Genomic DNA, 18,402 nt, shown 5'->3' with positions numbered 1-18,402 from the left:
CACCAAAAAAATCTGAATTTTACTGGTGATGTAAACATCCATGCATGCAAACATTCATGCATGTTAACTTCCTTTTCACGTAAACTAGCAGCTTGCATGAAATGTTGCAAACAAAGGTGGAAAGTTGCATACAATATATGGAATATTGCATGACATGTCTCATAAATTTACACGATTTATAATGTAAATTTGTATGATTTATGACGCTCCATTTATGTGCATCATAGTAACGGAAATTTACACTACTTTTTTTTAGCTGTGTACATATGACGGGTTTGTTTGTTTACATTTATCTGCTGCTTACTAGTCTATCCATTCCAATCAGACAGAATTGTCCAAAACGGGTTGAAAACGTTTTTAAAACGCTCCAAACTTCTCAGGTGAGTGTGACTATTGTCGGCAGCCTCTTTTTCTTCTGGAACCTTTCCATTCGAACTGCGTGTTAACCAGCTGATCTATTATCGGTAATTCGAATCAGCCGTACTTTTAGTGCGTATGTTTCATTTGAAAAAAAAAAAAACCTGGCATAACATGTTTGCTCAGTCGTTAAAATGTTAATCACATTGAAGCTGAAAGACTAAGGAATCGTCAAATTACATTCAGCGAACTGTTTTGGTGAGAAAGTGCAGCGAAATTAACGTTTAATTGGTTGCAGTCAATGGGTGCTGAAGCCATCATTTACCCTATAAGTTATCACTAGAAGTATGGAAATTTCTCGATTTTTACATCGATCTTGCATCTATAATTTAAAATTTGTTGGAAGCGGTATTAGGATATCACGGAAGAAGATTATAACCTAAGTATTCGTGTATTATGATTGGTCTATATGCCAGTTAGTTTGTGGTCTATATCAACAGACGATATAGGAAAGACGTAATTAATGGGAGACCCTTTTCCTTATTAACTTCGAGTGGTGGTCAAATCATTTATATTTTTTAGTACACTGGAGTCGCTTTTTACGCGGGTGATACGTCCCGCGTAAAAAAAAACCGCGTAAAAAAAAAACCGCGTAAATTCCGGAATCCGCGTAAAAAAAAACCGCGTAAATTCCGAAATCCGCGTAAAAAAAAACCGAGTAAAAAAAGACCGTGTAAGGAAAAACCGCGTAAAAAGCGATATACCGCGTAAATTCAGAAATCCGCGTAAAAAAAAACCAAAATCCGCGTAAAAAAAAACCGCGTAAATTCCGGAATCCGCGTAAAAAAAAACCGCGTAAATTACGAAATCCGCGTAAAAAAAAACCGCGTAAAAAAAAACCGTGTAAAAAAAAACCGCGTAAAAAGCGACTCCAGTGTACGCTTTAGTGCAATAATTTGCCGAATATATTAAATACGTCAGCTTTGTACGTTTATGCTAATTCCCACCGCTAAAAAATAGCAACTTTCAACACTTGAACAAAGAAAATAGTGCGTAAAGATGAGGAAAGGTCCAAATTGGGTTTGCTATAAATTACGAAAGCATTCATTCAATTAAAATAGACGTTTCTGGAACATATAGTAAGATTTCCATTCTTCCCGCACCAGTTGCCCTAATAAATAAATACCATAAACGAACCATTACCCAAATAGTCGAACTTTTCCAGAAATGATTTGGATGGTACTCCAAACACGCCGTTAAGCATAAAGTACGTGGTTGGAACTTTAAAAAATCTTACTTAATCAAAGATTTAAGAAGAATGTCATGATTTTTTAAATAGCTATTAATAAGCGATTGTGGCCAAGTGTCAAGGAATCGACTCACGGTTATAAACTAAAATTTTATGTTATGGTGCGTACCCTTGCCCCACTTTACTCTACTTTTGTTTTTGCTCAACGGAAAAGTTTAAAGAGTACTATACGATGCTGGTATGTTACAAAAACCTCGCATAACAGCACCGTGTATAATCCCGGTAGATCTTGTTTAACGAATGTGAATAATCGCGGAGGACCTTCAAGAATTAGACGTAGTGGTATCTACTGGATGGTCTATAGACCGTAGATCACTAGCCAACGGCTTTCTTCAGTTTGCGGTCTTCCCAGAGGAAGTCGCATGGAAGTCAGAGTCGTGTTTGAACACGAGTTTATTTCATAAGTGGACCCTACACGTTCGCTTTTATTGACAATAATCGTATTGTCAATACATTATATATTGACGTCAATACATCGGTATGGACCATAATTCTGTATTCACATCATCAATATTATTGTCAATAAATCCCCTTCGCGTCAATATATTGATACGTGTGGGGTTCGCTATAAGTTTTACAAAGTTTATATAGTTGAAAACGGCTTCAGTATTTTCCATGGTTACTTTGGACATTGGACACTTTATACTGCCCTTTCTGGTTCTTTTACTTCGAGACCTTTAGGTGCGCCGAGTCAAGAAAAAGAAAAAAAAACAGCAAAACACTTGTTCGGTTCGTTTGCATGCATTTATGACCCTTCTCATTCTATCGCGGTACTATGTGGATATGAATGAAGTAAAATGTGGGTTAACGGTGACGTTTGTAAATTGAATTGCGGATACGCTTTTACTCTACTAATTGATTGATCAATCTATCAACCTATCTTAAATTTCATTTTCATCAGTTTTTTACCAAATTTATTTCGATGCAAGGTTAAAACGCAACATTTGCCATATATCTACTCAAATTATGACAATGACAATTTATTTAAAATTTGAGTTAGGCCCTAGGACCAAAAACTGGAGAACTAGTTTAATAACTGACACACTTACCCTACATAAACATTCTATACGACATCAAGGGCAATACCATAAGCTACAAAATGGAACCAATGTTTCCAATTCGAAAACAATGCCAAGAGTAAATTTAATCATTATATTTTACTATCAAAGTTACCCGCATTATCACAGATACCCCGTTTTACGGCACTTCAATAATCATTCTTAGAAAGAGTTCTTCAAACAATTACGTTTCATTAAAATCTTTCGAAACTTGTAACCCGCTCAGCCAATTTTGCTCAAAACTTGACCGATGAATCTTGAACCATTTTACCATACAGCAGCCAAAATATCAAGAATTTTTGTGGACATCCGTAAATTTTGCGTCTCTTTACTTATGACCAGCACTGTGCGTATGTATGTATGTGTATAATGTAGAAACATTCAGTGCAGGTCTCTTTTGTTCAGATGGTCGATGGCGGCGGCTCACTTCCGGTGAACAGGTGGAATACACTTTCTGAGCTTCTCATGTTTCTGATCCAATCGATCAACAAGTGAAGTGAGGTTAGATTGATTGACTCTTGGAGAGAAAATAGCCAACTGTTTGCGATTATGTCGCGCTGGTAATGGATGAAACTACTGATTGCCACCATCAATGTTTTGTTTTCGCTAATTGCCGGTTCATAATTTTAAAAGGAGATTACATCTACCATGTTTTGAAGCCAGCTTTGGCGATTTTTTTTTGTTAGGATAATGTTTTGTTAGGGTGTAACAGTTTTTGGACCTTGTGGTCCTCTTATTGGTCCTATCTTAAATTTAACATTTTTACATTATTTTCAAATTTCGTTTCGATACAAGGGTAGAACATATACTTGGCCAAAAATCCACGAACATTAAACCATGAAAATATATTTCAAATTTGAGTTAGGCCCTAGGGCCATAAACTGGAGCACTAATGTCATAACTGGCACACTTACCCTATACAACATTACAAAAGTATTCTCAGATTCACTGTTTTTGAATAACTGCAGCTCATTATATTCATTACGTTCTAAACATTCACTCTATTGGATAACAAATGTATTGGCAAACAACACTCATTTGTCATGAAATATTGGAATTAAACGGATTTTGTTTTGTCTATTAAAACGTCTAAACATCGTTTTGTATACTAAACCATGTTTAGACGATTGTTTTAATAGACATAACAATATGCGGAAGAAGGTTAGAAAAGGTAAAACACTGTTAAACTTTCAACTAATGGAGTCTAAAACATTGGTTTCAATGTTCGGCATTCGAAAAAAATTCTAAGAGGCTGTTCATATAATTTGTAGACCGTTTTTACCCTTCTTACAAAGAAGGGTATACCCTAATAAACGGGTACCATACTCTAACGATATCATAGATGGTACGACTATCCCACATAAAGTTGGGATGATATCCCGAATTGGTGGTTAGGCGCTTCTTATGGTTATTGTTTATGCGGGTAGATATCACTTGAAAAACCGACTATCGATCCGAGGCCCGGAGGGCCAAGTGTCATATACCATTCGACTCAGCTCGACGAGATCGGAACATGTCTGTGTGTGTGTGTGTGTGTACGTGTGTATGTGTGTATGTGTGTGTGTATGTAACGAAATGAATGCGCTCACGTTTCTCAGCAACCGCTCAACCGATTTGGACAAACTCGGCGCCAAATGATAGGTCTTGGGGTCGCTATTGAACGCTATTGAACGGTTTTGGAATCGGTGAAACGGTTCCGGAGATATGGCCGGAATAAGATCCGGTGAATATGGGCTTTCACGCTGGATTTAACGGAAAGCGTATCAAAACCATCATGCGACACATCAAATTACTACAGAATTCAAAAATAAGATCAATGCAAGTCGTGTTAAGTGTTCCAGACCACATTGGACACACTTGGACATGTTCCGGGTACCCCGGGGAAGTTGCTTGAATATGAATTGAATTAAAACCCATTAAAATACGATGATAAGGTGATTGGTAGCCTCACCAAATAGACTACACCCGGATATATTCCGGGTACCCCCAGGCAGTGGCGTAGCGTCACTGGATGACACGGGGTGGGGGGGTTGGTCACTGATAATGACAATAAAATAAATAAACTTGAATAAGTAAGAAGGGTCTGATCACACCATAGGTGGATAAATTCGGGTTTTTTTTAGAGGTATTAGATCCCCCTCCCGCACAAACAATCGCTCATACAATTGTTTTTGAAATGTATATGTAGACAATCACTTACCAAAATCGCCTAACTCTGAGCTGTTCAAATTTTGACGATTTTTTTAAATATCTAAATTTCATTCTGAGGTTTTGCAAAAATGTCTTATTCAATAGTCTTGCAATTTACTTAAGCTCCAATATATAGAAGTTCATATTTTTCGATTATTTTATTAATCTAGAGTAAAATCGTTAAGCCTCGCTCGTACAGAAGATTTTTCGTTGCTTTGAAATGAAAAATGTGTTTCTGAAAACAAGTGCTAGATCCAAACATATTCCGAATGGTTTAAAATGATCGATTTCGTTGAAAAAGCTTTCGATTAAAATCAATACTATTTTAATTGTTTTACAATAGTTGAACTGTTGAAAGAAAAAAAGGTATGAATGAAAATAATGGGCACACATACAAGGTTAAACCGTTTAAAAACAATATTGCACTTGAAGAAAAATAATGAGACATGTCCGTGGTTGAATATGCCCAGCTGATCAATTAAACCGCGTTTTACAGTACGAATGAATCAGCTGCGTTCTTCTTTTTTTTGTGATTAGAATTAGAAAAAAGTTATAACAACTGACAAAAAAATCAGCTCTACAAATCAATGTGTGAATAATTTCCTCCCATACAAAAACAGCATATCATTAGCTCGTTTGTTTTCCATAAACAAATCATAGAAGTGCTAATTTATAACGTCACCTTATTGTGTGCCGGTGTCAACATCTAATTTTATGACAACTAATTTGTTTAATTTCCAATCAAAAGCACTCTGCCTACTTAATAAACATCCTAATACACACACTTGATGGTAGTATCCATTCCGCTGCGTGATTTAACTAAACGGATGCATTTAAAGCCGTTGTCTCCGGCGAAAAGCTATGCTAATGTGCTGAATCTTATTTAACTTGATTACTTTTTTTCTGCCGTTGCTGTTGACTTGGCTGTTGTGCAGTAGCTACTACGAACGAACGGATATCATGTACGATGGATATGTGCTTCCATTTAGGTGACTATCAATGATCACGCTACTATTTGCTATTGCTTTAAAGGAGCATCCATTAAGTACGTCATGAAAAATTCTGGGAATAATAAACCCTCCCTCCTCTCCTCCCTTTCGTCATGTTTTTCCTATAACTTATACATTGTTTGCCACGGATTTCTCTCCCTTACGAGCGTGACGTACTTAATGGATCGCCTCTTATACGTAGCACACCTCCCCGTCTCTCCATCGCACCGCTAGAAGAGGTGCATAGCGCATTATTCAAAGCAACTCATGACATGAGTGCGATCACAAACTACATACTTATTTCCTTCCCCTGCTACACTTGACGCTGATGGGTTTGGTGTAAATGTTGCGCAAATTATGCGAGTAGAATGTTTCCATTAAACTTATGTTGCATTACTAATTAACACATTAGTAAAAATGAAAGCTACCGGCTTGAAAGCAGTTGTCTGCTCTTATTACATTTTCCACACTATGGATTTCGCTTTCTACACCTGTTTCCCATGTCCAGCCGGTTGAGGCAGTTTTTTTTTCGATAAATAAAAACAATTATGGCTAGGTATCCATTAAATTATGTTGTGCAAAAGGATTTTCAACAAATGGACTTCTAACAATTACCAAAATCTTGTACAATAACTTTGCCAATAAGTAGTCTTTTCACTCCCACCATTCGCTAATGGCTGTTTGCCATGGCCCTATCTTTTTTTTTGCAAAGCGTAATTAATTTAACTACTGCGGATTACCCGAGTTATCAGAGCGTTCCGGAAATTTCTTTGCAAATTTAATTTTTCGACTACGTCGCTGGCTGCTACCACTATCTGCTGTAGAAAAGATGCACCACAGTAGATAGTGGTACTCTCGTTGATCCACGTGCTGTGCCACTGCCACTAATCGGTTTCCTTTTTCTATTTCTATTTCATTACAGTTCTACACACATCGGCAAGTTTAGCGTTGAACGAAAGCTGGGATCCGGACGTACGGTAAGTTGTTTGTTGTTACCAAGGAGTTCAGTAGAGTTTTCGGGAATTTAGTTCATTCGTGACGATGGAAAATGAGCGGAACTTTACTCTTCACTAGGGTAAATGTGTAATTTTATGGTTGGAGTGTTTCAGTAGTTGAATTTGCTCTTGCAGACTGGAAATCAAATCCCCCCCCCCCAATTTTGGTCCTATTCAGCAGAAAACATAAAATATATCCATGATTTCGGCGTAAACGAGTCAATTATATGTACGATACTTTAGATCAAAAGCTAGCAAACAAAAAACCTATAAGAACGCTTGGAATGTTCAATTCATGCATATTATCAAAGAAAAAAAATCTGCTGAATCGATTGGTGGTAGTCTCATTGGCCGGAGACTTTTACGTACCGAGATAGAGCCGGGATCAACCCGAGTTCCCAGTAAAGTAGGATACCTATGCCACTATATATCGACATAATTGTACACATTACTTAACTTATATGACTGGAAATTGATAGTACTAAGTATATTTGGTGTAAAGACACCATATACGCCCTCAGGGAAACTCTACTGGCCAAAAAGAGGATCCGGAACGATAGATAGAGTGGCCACATTATAAAAAATGTCCTAGAACCTTGTAATTTTTTCTATGTTGTTCAGAATCAAGAGATCAAAGCGTAATTAATATGGAAACTATATTTTGGGGTATAGCGGCCATATTATGGTTCTCCAAATAATCTGGATTGACCGATGAAGTGGCCACATATCAAAGAATATGTTAAATACGCTTTGATCTCTTGATTCTGAACAACATAGAAAAAATCACAAGGTTCTAAGACATTTTTTTTATAATGTGGCCACTCTATCGGTCGTTCCGGATCCTCCTTTAGGCCAGTAGAGTTTCCCCGAGGGCATATAAATATACGTTAACTAATGTGTACAATTATGTCCTTAGATAGTGGCATAGGTATCCTACTTTACTGGGAACTCGGATTGATCCCGGCCGTCTATCTCGGTAGGCAAAAGTCTTCGGCCAATGAGACTACCACCAATCGATTCAGCAGAGTTTTTCCTTTGAGAATATGTATAACATGTTGACTGAAACCGTTTGGCAGCCGAGATATTCAATTTAGTCGCGGTTTTGTCAATTTTTGCCCACTGTGCAATGGGTCTGGGTTCAATCCCAGCCGAGGTCGGTGGGATTTTTTCTGAGGCTTAAAAATCTCTGGTCACGTCTTCCTTCGGAAGGAAAGTAAAGCCGTTGATCCCGGACCATTTGTTGTGTTTGAATGGGTGCGATATCCTACGCAGGAGTGGAAGCTGCCTTCCAGCACATTCGATTGCCGTCAATGGATGGCAATCGATGTCCGTCTGTGATTGGCACTAGATTGCGGAACAGAGACCGATGTTAAAAAAAAGAAGCGCTCTGACCGAATCCATTTTGCATTACATGTTTAACTTTATCCGTACGCAAAAGTGAATTCAATGGTGTTTCAATGCATTAGGATGCAATCAAAATTCGTAGGCCGAGTTTAGAGTCAAGAAAGGGTTTTAGATTTTCAACAATATCTCGACTCCTTATCAAATGTAACGGTATTTATGGAAAGGTAATGAAATATGGAATACAACTACAGTAGGAACATTCCATTTGTAAAAAACATCCGCTCTAAAAACAAAGACAAAGTGTAGGTTGTGCTTAGGCTGTGTTTCATTTGGTGAATTTTCACTTCATTTTGACTGATGGAAAAGTTTCAAATAAACCTGGAATGCTAGCAAACTTATTTTTGACAGACAAGGAATCAGTTTTGACTGACACCTTCTCGTAAATTGGCCGATGCACAATAGAGGGATTTTCAAACATTTTAATATATTTTCGAAGTGTAAAATTTAGTGAAAATTCACCAAACGACTTAGCATGACCATGATTGACCGCCCGCGGATGTTATTCTGTATTGCCAGATCAGCTGAAATTACACAGAGAACCAATAGACGATGCTTGGGACTAGCATTCATCCTCAATATGTAAAAACTGGTGATCTCAAACTAGGCAATACCAGCGCCGGCCGCGCCCGAACGCAGGTCAATATAGGAATGGGTAGGACTGTGTTAACGTGACACTCGCTTTGATGGAAGCCAAGGAGTCCTCTGCACTTCCACGAGAAATCACTGGGATGTTGGATAAAAGGGTTGGGTTTGCAGCAGGATTCGTTTTGATAAACGATAAGCTGAATTGATATCCTAACGCGAAGAAGCTTAGGATTCAATCCACGCACAGTGCACAGTGATCCAGAATGCAGATAATGATATGTTTTGAACCTGAAATTGAAACTTTAGGCTAAAAGTCTCTTCTACAAAGTTGTTCCTTGTAGTTAGGCCCTCATTTTTATGACAATGACTTCTAGGGTAGTTCTTATTATCATGAAAAAAATTAAGGTATACGGCAGCAAAGTTATAGCTGAGCTAATTTCAAACAACAGTTGTTTTACTCTAGTTTTCTTATTTTAAATTTCTCAGCAAAGGTGTCTGCAAATAACATTTAGATCTTTGGAAGGCACAAATTTTTGCTGCAAAGAGCTTGTCGATATCTTTCGCCGATCAAGAGTTTTTTCTACTAAAAATATGCCCTTTTCAAATGTTAATATCTCTAGTTGGGGCAAAGTTTTTTTACGGCATTTGAAATGGCGTATGTTATTCTCAATAATATGAAAAAATGAAGGTATTTTATTTTTTAACTCGTATGAAATCAGTGCTCCGAGACTGAAAAGTTCGAAAGTACGTATGATTTCAGCTCAATCAAACGTACTTTCGAACTTTTCAGTCTCGGAGCACTTAATTTTACATGACATGTTTGTTTACGTCTCATCCTTTATGTCAAAGATGGATTTCGTCACGTGTAAGATGACTCAATTTTATGTAAAAATTGACGTTCGTATATGTCAGTCTCAGAGCACCTATATTTACATCAATTTTTCTAAGTGTGTGGTCGCAGCAGATGAAAAAAAAAACCAAATTTCCTTATAACTAGAAATCCTCTTCTTTTCAGAATTTTTTTTTCTACTTCCATCGAAAGTTTGTCTGACTTTACTCGGAAGATACTTGCGTGTTTTCTTGGTAGTTTCATTTGATTCCCGCTGGGATTTTATGACAACTTTCCAATTATCCCTTGATGTTCAACCCGGCATTCTCCAGAATTATTTCTGGCATTGCCCGGTGTTCTCTTCTAGCTGCTCCTAGAAATTTCTTCATTCGAAAATCTTCCTGGCTTGCGCTGAAAGATTGTTTTGCCATTCTCCATAAGATTCCTCTGATCTAACCCAGGAGGTTCCTTCCTGCTTTCGTCTTCTCTGGGAAGCTTTTACAACTTCCGCAGGAAGTTTCTTTCCAGCACTACCAGATGATTAACCGACTTCCTCAGGATTCCTCCATACTTCTCCCGAACGTTTTATCTCGTAAATGTTTGCGGCCCTAGTGGTCATTTAATTTTCAGGTTGTTTTGTTTCATTTTTCATTCTTTTCTTAGCTTAATTTGATACAGGGTTAGAACATTAATTTTGCCATATATCTACGCAAATTGAATCATGAAAAATATTTCTCCTGGAACTGTCTTCCGAATCCAATCAGAAGTTATCAAGCTTTTTTAAGATTTCCCCATGAAGTTTTTTCCGTACACCCCAGAACTTTATTACAATTTTCCACAAAAGTTCATACCGATTTTGATCGGATTATTTTCGGATTTCCATCAGAAGTGTCTTCTAATTAGCTCCACAAGTGGCTTCCTGTTTCCTCCGGTTAGTTCTTTCAACTTCCCGCAATAACTTCTTGAAAAAAAAATCATCTCAGACATTACAGCGTAGCTACATGCTTTTCACAGTCGTATAATACCTCCACATATCACTTTGATCCGCGCATTGCAATCGATTTATAACCTAATATACGGCTTAACGAGGTTTAATTTTAATTTTTCAGGGACGATATGGAAATGATGCTAAATAAGATTGTACCGGAAGGACTACCGTACCGACATTCCTGCGAAGGTCCAGACGACATGGTAAGTATCCTTGGCGCTCCAAAAACTGTAGAACGATCGCTCATGGGATTTTTTTGTTTTTAGCCCGCCCACGTGAAAGCGTGTTTTCTCGGCAGCTCACTGACAATCCCAATTACCGATGGTAAACTGTCTCTAGGCACGTGGCAGGGCGTGTGGCTTTGCGAGCACCGTGATCACGCTGGCTCCCGCAAGCTGGTGATAACGTTGTCCGGCTGCCCCCGGGACTCTGCCCGAAGTCCACTCTCGCCGGTATCGCCAATTGCGTCCACCTCCAGTTAGGGACGGCCACGCTCTGCTCGCGATAGTCGGTAATCGTGGGTTAGAGCGGTGCTCTGCTGTAAGTTTCATACTAATAAGGGTCATAACACTATTGGAGTAAGCTCTAAGAGACGGAGGTTAAAGAAGGGGATGATAACCTATACATAATTATGTTAATTATAAAGTGATGGCAGAAAACCAGAAATAATTAATGAAGGAATGAACAATTTGCCGCAGATTTAAATAAATCAATAATGACGCAAAACGAATACGGAGCAAGTCTAGGTAAGACAGAAAACTTACTAATAAATCTAACGAGTAACTTAGATACATGAACCGGGGAGCGAAGGAAACATCAAAAAAGAATATTTAATTTACAATTTATATGAGGTAATAGATACTTAGATATAAAAAAAAATAGAAATCGCTAAACAAATTTCATATGAAAGAAAAAAACGCAATGATAATAGCATTTAAGATGTCTACATGGAAGTTAAAGAAAATGAAGAGGAAAACTCGGAAAAGAAATAATTTTTACCAGCAGAATTAGGAACAAAGAATACTAGGTTTTTACTTTTATGATTTTTAATTCGTCAGGAATCGCAACATGAGACAACTAGTAAAACTAATGAATAGCTGAAATACCAAACCCAAGGTTAGATGTAGATACGTAATGTTTTGTTTTGCTTTATTTCACAGATTTTTTGTTACGTTCATTTCAGTCCGACGGTATTACAAAGGGTACTTATGATATGCACAAACTGTAACCCTGAATATTGTTCCCCGAAGTTCGAATCCACGGGAAGTGGTAGGTTACCAAATGCCAGTAGCTTTAGCGCCTCCTTCAAAATGAAGGGCCACTGGTACTGTCGTAAGTCCGGCCAGAGACTCTAAATCAGGGCAGGTTTTTTTTCCCTAGACACTTCCACCCACATTCTAACCCCGAAAACCAATTTCACAGGAAACCAAATTCGATTAAAAATTAGCTAACTAAAGAATCAAAGCTGTTCTAAAACTTTTAAAACTGAAAATTCGAGCCCTTTCAATAAGTTTTGTTTAAATCAAGCAAAAAGCAAAGGCAGAAACTATTAACCTACGGGTATCTAACAACTAGTATATTTACAAAGTTTTCAACTTTTTCCTCTAATTTTCAGAACTCATTGAATGCGAACAAAAGGAACGTTATTACTTTGGCTGGCATAATGGCGTTGCCGCATGAGGTTGTTCGGACTGTGGTTGGAATTGTCGTAATCTAGTGTGGCCGCACAGCGGATTCGATGGGTAAATTTTCACCCGGAATCAAAATGCGGTGGTTACGATGCTGATTGCCACCTAAGTAGCGACAACCGAGTGTGTCTACGGCGACTTTGACACTCCAGACTAGCACCCACGTTGAATGGTAAAAGCCACCTCTTAGTCCAGCCGTTTTCTCTTCACATTTTTTTTGACTCAATTCCACAATGAAAAGCACTTACAGACTATCAACCATTAAGCGTTTTATAAAAAAAATAACACAATCGAATCTAGGTTTGCTTAACTTCAATCGACCTTACTTCGCCAGCGGTTTCCACCTGAACCCGATCAGCTATCGTTTTGTGCCTTTTTATTTTTGTTTAAATATGTTTTTTTCACACATACATTGAAACACAAAATGAAAGGATATAATCATTAAAATGACAATACATATAAAAGAGCAGCTCTTACAGAATATGTATTTATTTTCCAATTGTAGGATATTCTCATCTGGAGTTAAGTCCTGGAAGTAGTTGCCTCTAACTTGAACCATCTTGTTGTTCCGTACACGATCCCATTTGTTTCGGAGATGCTCTGATCCATTCTTTCCTTATACACAAGCTTCCTTGTCCGTCACTACAGCAACGCTCAATCTTACTAAAACCGTGAAACCCGTACGAACAACATCGCGCAATGCTACCGGACGCATTGTCTGAGCTCCGGTTACGAGTCTACATTCAACCGCCTTATACAATTGGCCTTCAGCAACATATTCAGAGCTTCTTCGGGTCCTAGACGTATCTTGCCGAAGATATATTTGAGGATACCAGTATTTTCTCTCCACATTTCGGTCACAGAATAACTTGGATGTTGCTCCTTCCACAGCTTTCATCGTGAAATGATGCTAATGATGATGATGATCTCACCTCTTACCCCTACAAAGATTTGAGCTGGACGATTTATCTTTAAGATAATTAAATATAACATTTTAACAAGGTTAGCAAACAAAATCGAACGGGTTACAGTTACAGATATGAATTCTCTCTAGAGTTTACAGTTGCTAAATTATCATCACCCATACGATTGTACAGGTGCCACGTAGCCTTTGCTGACCAACCAAGTTTTAGCACTCCTTCTTTGACATGTTCTACCTTAAGAGTTGCTCCCAAGACTTGAACTGGAGAGGCATTCTCGTTCACGGTATACTTGCGAGAAGGAGGCTTTGTACGACTGTCTCACAACACCAAAGCAAGCTATGTCCATAACAGGCTTCACTACACGCTAACTTGAAAGTACCCATTAATGTTTGAAAAAGACCCATTTTGAAGAAAAGTGGCTTAACTCATTAAATGAGTAAATTTTTTACCCATTAATGAGTATCTGTTACCCATTGATGAGTAATTGTTAATCATTAATGGGTAACAGATACTCATTAATGGGTAAAATTGTTTAATCATTAATGAGTTAAGCCACTTTTCTTCAAAATTGGTCTTTTTTTACTCATTAATGAGTACTTTCAAGTTAGCGTGTAACCCTTTCATTTTTCCGCGGTCAAGTTTGTATGGTGGATCATAACCACCTGTTCCCTAATTATTACTTTCGATGAGTAATAAGGTCCTCAACAACGGTGTCAAATTCAGGGCTGTTACAAGATCTTTAAAATTTGATCCGCGAAATCCGCGACTTCAAATACTAATCCGCGACAGACTAAAAACTGTTTTCATTGCTTGTAAATACCATTTGCATTACTACTACATGGTCTTTCAAGCTTATTGCTTATAGCATATTAGTTGTTTGCTTGCTCTCAACTTAGTGTTTTGAAGCGCTTCAACATTTTAACCGAGAGCTTTCTATGCCTGTGCAATCCTATGCCCAAGGAAGTCGAGAAATCTTCCATCCTTCCATCAAATCTTCGTAGCTGTGCCTCTACCAACTGAGCTAAGGGAGTGTGTACCATTTTGAAAAACAAATAACAATGTATCATATTCAGTTATGTTCTTGGTAGTATAAATTCTGACTTTTTAGTGAACATCATAAAACACATTATGAGATTCAAATTAATAAAAGCGACATAGCTTTTCTGAAACATTATTTGAAATGAAAATTAACTTGAAAATCATCATTAATCAAAACGAATTACCAGGCAATAAATTTAATTTGAGGTTTTCATTTTGAACAAAATTAATACTGCTTAGGAGTTTTGATGAAATTTTTATGGTAATTACAACCAAAATTCAAAAAAAAAAAATAAATTCGGAATTCCGAAGATAGCTTTAACAACATCTTGACGATCATTTCTAAGGAATTCTGAGGATTATTCCTAAAATATTCCGGCGATAATTTTTAGAAAATGTAAAAGAGATTTCCAAGGAAATTGTGAGAGCATTTCAAAGAATTAATGGAAATTCTGAGCAGGACTAAAAATAAACTCCTATGCAAATTTCAAGAAAATAAATACTAAGGAGAACTTCAAGTGTTTTTTCAGGTAATTTCAGCATTTCCGAGTGAATTCAGAGAGTGTTCTGCAGAAGGTTTTCAAGTGTATTGTAGAGGAAATTATTAAAGAATTCAATTTTTCCACAATTGGACACAGAAAAGGTCAAAGATTCAAGGTTTGGGAAAAAATTGAAATCCCGAGGCTAAGATTTTTAGAGATTTCATGCTTAGAAAATTATATGATGCAAAATCCAAATCTTCATTGCTCAGGGTGTTTAATTTAAAATTAAATATTCCGGACATGGATTAGGGAACGTGAGAAGTTTTTAAGTTCCAAAAGTAGAATAAATATTTGAATCATCGAACTTTGAAATTTAAAGTTGCGGGCTTGAAATATCTCAAATGACTGAGACTTCATTCCTCTAATTCTGGGATTTTTCAACTTTGAAACTTTTTTCTCCATGTTTACCCGTTAATTTGGAAATGTTTCCGGTATGCACAACACATATAAACTAAAATTAAGCATAGACCCGAAAAACGAAAGGATCACTAGGTTAAATGGGTCATTACTAAGACAGCAGCATTTTTCCTGAGACGATGCGGACCTGTGTTCGAATTCTTCAAAATTTGTCTATAGTCCAACATCCCTGAAGCGCAAAAAACCTTTACAGGATTTTATTATAATATTCTCAAACATATCCTTTTGCACCTTTTCTCAGCGTTTATTTCAGAATTCTTCTAAAATAAGATTGAGATTATCTCTGAGATATAAAAAAATATTTATAACAGTCTACAAATTTTACAGCTTTTCTAGGAAGATTCCTGCTAAAATTCCACTCAAAATTAGCATTAATTCTCATTTAAATTCCCAAACAATTCACTTCAAAATTATCTTGAAATTTGGTTAAGAATTATCTTGTAATTTTGTTCTGAATTATCTTGGACTTCTTCTCTAAGTTCTGTTGTAATTTTGCTTGGAAATTTCCTTAAAATTATCTAGAAATTCATTTCGTGATGTCCTTGGAATTAGCATACGTAGACACCCTGCATAAGAACTACAAAAAATGTTACTTCAATTTCATTAAATAAATTCACAAGAAAAGACGACGAAGGCATAAGAAGCCTACATACTTACAAATAATATTGGTAGATAAGAGATAAATAATTAATAATGACGGCAAGATTTTTGATGGTTCTGAAACTTTCTGATCTGTTCCAAACCCTCAACATGAGGTAGGGTAACTTTGACATAAACTTATTTTAACTGTCATAATACCGATCCTGCAAAATGCGTGTCGTTGCTGTGACACAGCCTACCCGTCTCGATACCGTGAAGCGAGTAGTTGTAATTCACTTGCAATATTGCATTTAAATTAAATACTGCATTTCCAGATTTCAATTCTAATATATAAGTTTAAAGTGTAAGCATCTGAGTCATGCTGTAGTAGTAATCATACTTCAAAATATTTTGCAACTAATAATGGAAAACTGGATGAATTCTAAAATAACTGGAAGATTTCAAACATTAACTGGCATCACTGCTCTGTACATCATAAAACACGATAAATAGAAAATCGTATTCCGTTTTCGTAGCACATCAGTCCCTTCGTGATTTTCGCGACATTTTTTAATGTATCCGCGATTTTCGCAACTGAAAGTTCAAATCCGCTACAAAACCGCGAAAATCGCGGAATCCGCGAAATTCGCGAAATCCGCGCCTGTTGTAACAGCCCTGCAAATTTGAACGAATTTGGTTATGATCCGGATTTGTGGGAGAAGTTTATATTTTATATGGGAAACGATACCCGCCTATTCATTTGCTTGCCAAAAATTCAAATATTGCTCAAATTTCAATAAATCTTGGAAATATATTAGGATTATTATGCAGAATAACTTCATCGAAGACTGCAAATCGCTTAGACTTCTGGGAAAACGCTTATTATTATATTATTGTAGACCAATTGCTCTGCGCATACCTACAGGCGTATATATGAGCTTGTAGGTACGTGTGGAACACTTGGTCTAAGATTGGTGAAATTTGAGCAATATATTGATTTTTCGTTTGATGATTGATCGTTTCGTTTCCCATACAAAATTTAAAGTTCTCCCGCCTATTCGAGATTATAATTAAATTTGATCAAATTTTGCACAGTTATCGGGAATCTCAATACGCATTAAAAGTGCAGTGGAGAACTGGGGGTTGTAAAGTTGACCCACCCTAGTGTAACACTGCCCAAATAATCGAAGTCAAACAGATGGTGTAATGAATTATGATTAAGTCGTCTTCACGAAAGCCGCACATCATTGCATAATACTCGTGAAGGTGTAAATTGAGCATTCGCATTTTCCGGTTCGCTTTTAAAGCACGCTTAGCAAGGTCTCCTGACGAAACGTCATCTTCTTGAGGATTGAAGACCTTGCGCCTCTTGGCAGCATTCGACATATCAACGTCCTTTGCTACCGGTAGGTCAGCTGGCATCTTGCTACTTTAGATTAGATTACTTATTTTTCCAAGGGAACAACAAGGTTTTAAACAATGCACGTGTTTGTTACCCAGGGTTGTCAGGTTGTTTGGACTGTTTTTTCCCGATGTTGTATGTTGGACATATTAGGAAATGGGAAATCATCTGGCTTAGTAATTTGATTTAATCCGGAATTTAATCGGGAATCCAGGCAGATGTGCTATTTGTACTTGATTTTACAGGTAGAATTGGATTCAGACAATAAGTGGGTCCACTGAGCTCTTCAATAACTTCAAGTGTTTTCATCCGGTCTACTTCTTGATCAACATCGCCTACTACTTTGAGAGAGCGCTCCTAAATAGAGATAATAATAATAATAATAATAATAATTTGAAAGAGCATTTTTACATGGGTAATTTTCTTCTTAAAGTGGCGTTAGGCAACATGTCTATTCGAAGCTTAATGAGGCTAGAAAGTCACTCTTCTGTACGAGGTAGTATTTTTAAGGCTTCAAATACTTTCAGCTTTTGCTCAGTATTGAGGGTATATTCAGGAACGATTTCATCAGGATGGTTTCAAGGAGCTCTAGGAAAATCTAATGACGGAATTTCTTAACTCGGATCACTTTCCGGTACTGGATTAGAAGGTTATTTAAACTAATTTTCAAATGGATCTTCTGGACCTAACTTGAAAACTATTGACTGATTAATATTCGCTAATTAGTCTTCTATAAATAGCAAGTCAATTGCATTTCCTACTTCATCTGTTTCGAACGACCTTACCTGGATGAGGATCATGAGGACTACGAAGTTCAAATTTAAATTGTTTAAAAAAGTTCATTCCGAGGATAAGATGCCATGACAATTACCGTAGGAACGGCCTGGGTAATACTACCGCAGGTGTAAAGAACTTGGACACCTTCAAGACATTCAGGAGTAGTGCCATCAGCTGTTTTCAAACTTAGATCAACTTTGTGAATTGTTAAACCTCCTAAACCTTAGTTAATTATTGAGATAGCCGCCCCCTAGTGTAGGCTAAAGCTGCAACCTCAATTCTTATCATTTTTACTCTGATTTTAGGACATCTATGTGGTTTGAGATTTATTT

The 18,402-nt window shown here is 37.1% G+C and overlaps 1 protein-coding gene across 1 annotated transcript in view; it reads left to right on the top strand.

Moving 5' to 3' along the window:
* LOC135698503 (UPF0047 protein YjbQ-like) overlaps positions 1-13,002 on the top strand; it is a 32,023-nt gene extending 19,021 nt beyond the window's left edge. The window contains exons 2-4 of the mRNA XM_065218507.1: positions 6,826-6,880; positions 10,826-10,907; positions 10,971-13,002. Coding sequence (XP_065074579.1) covers positions 6,826-6,880; positions 10,826-10,907; positions 10,971-11,186 — 353 coding nt within the window. The 3' untranslated portion in view covers positions 11,187-13,002. The remainder of the gene's footprint in view (positions 1-6,825; positions 6,881-10,825; positions 10,908-10,970) is intronic.
* The last annotated feature ends 5,400 nt before the right edge of the window (positions 13,003-18,402 follow it).

Source organism: Ochlerotatus camptorhynchus, unplaced genomic scaffold, assembly GCF_037179485.1.
Source record: "Ochlerotatus camptorhynchus isolate MF236.1 unplaced genomic scaffold, CSIRO-AGI_Acam_v1.1 ptg000088l, whole genome shotgun sequence".
NCBI classification, from domain to species: domain Eukaryota; kingdom Metazoa; phylum Arthropoda; class Insecta; order Diptera; family Culicidae; genus Ochlerotatus; species Ochlerotatus camptorhynchus.
This window is presented reverse-complemented; position numbering and strand designations above follow the sequence as displayed.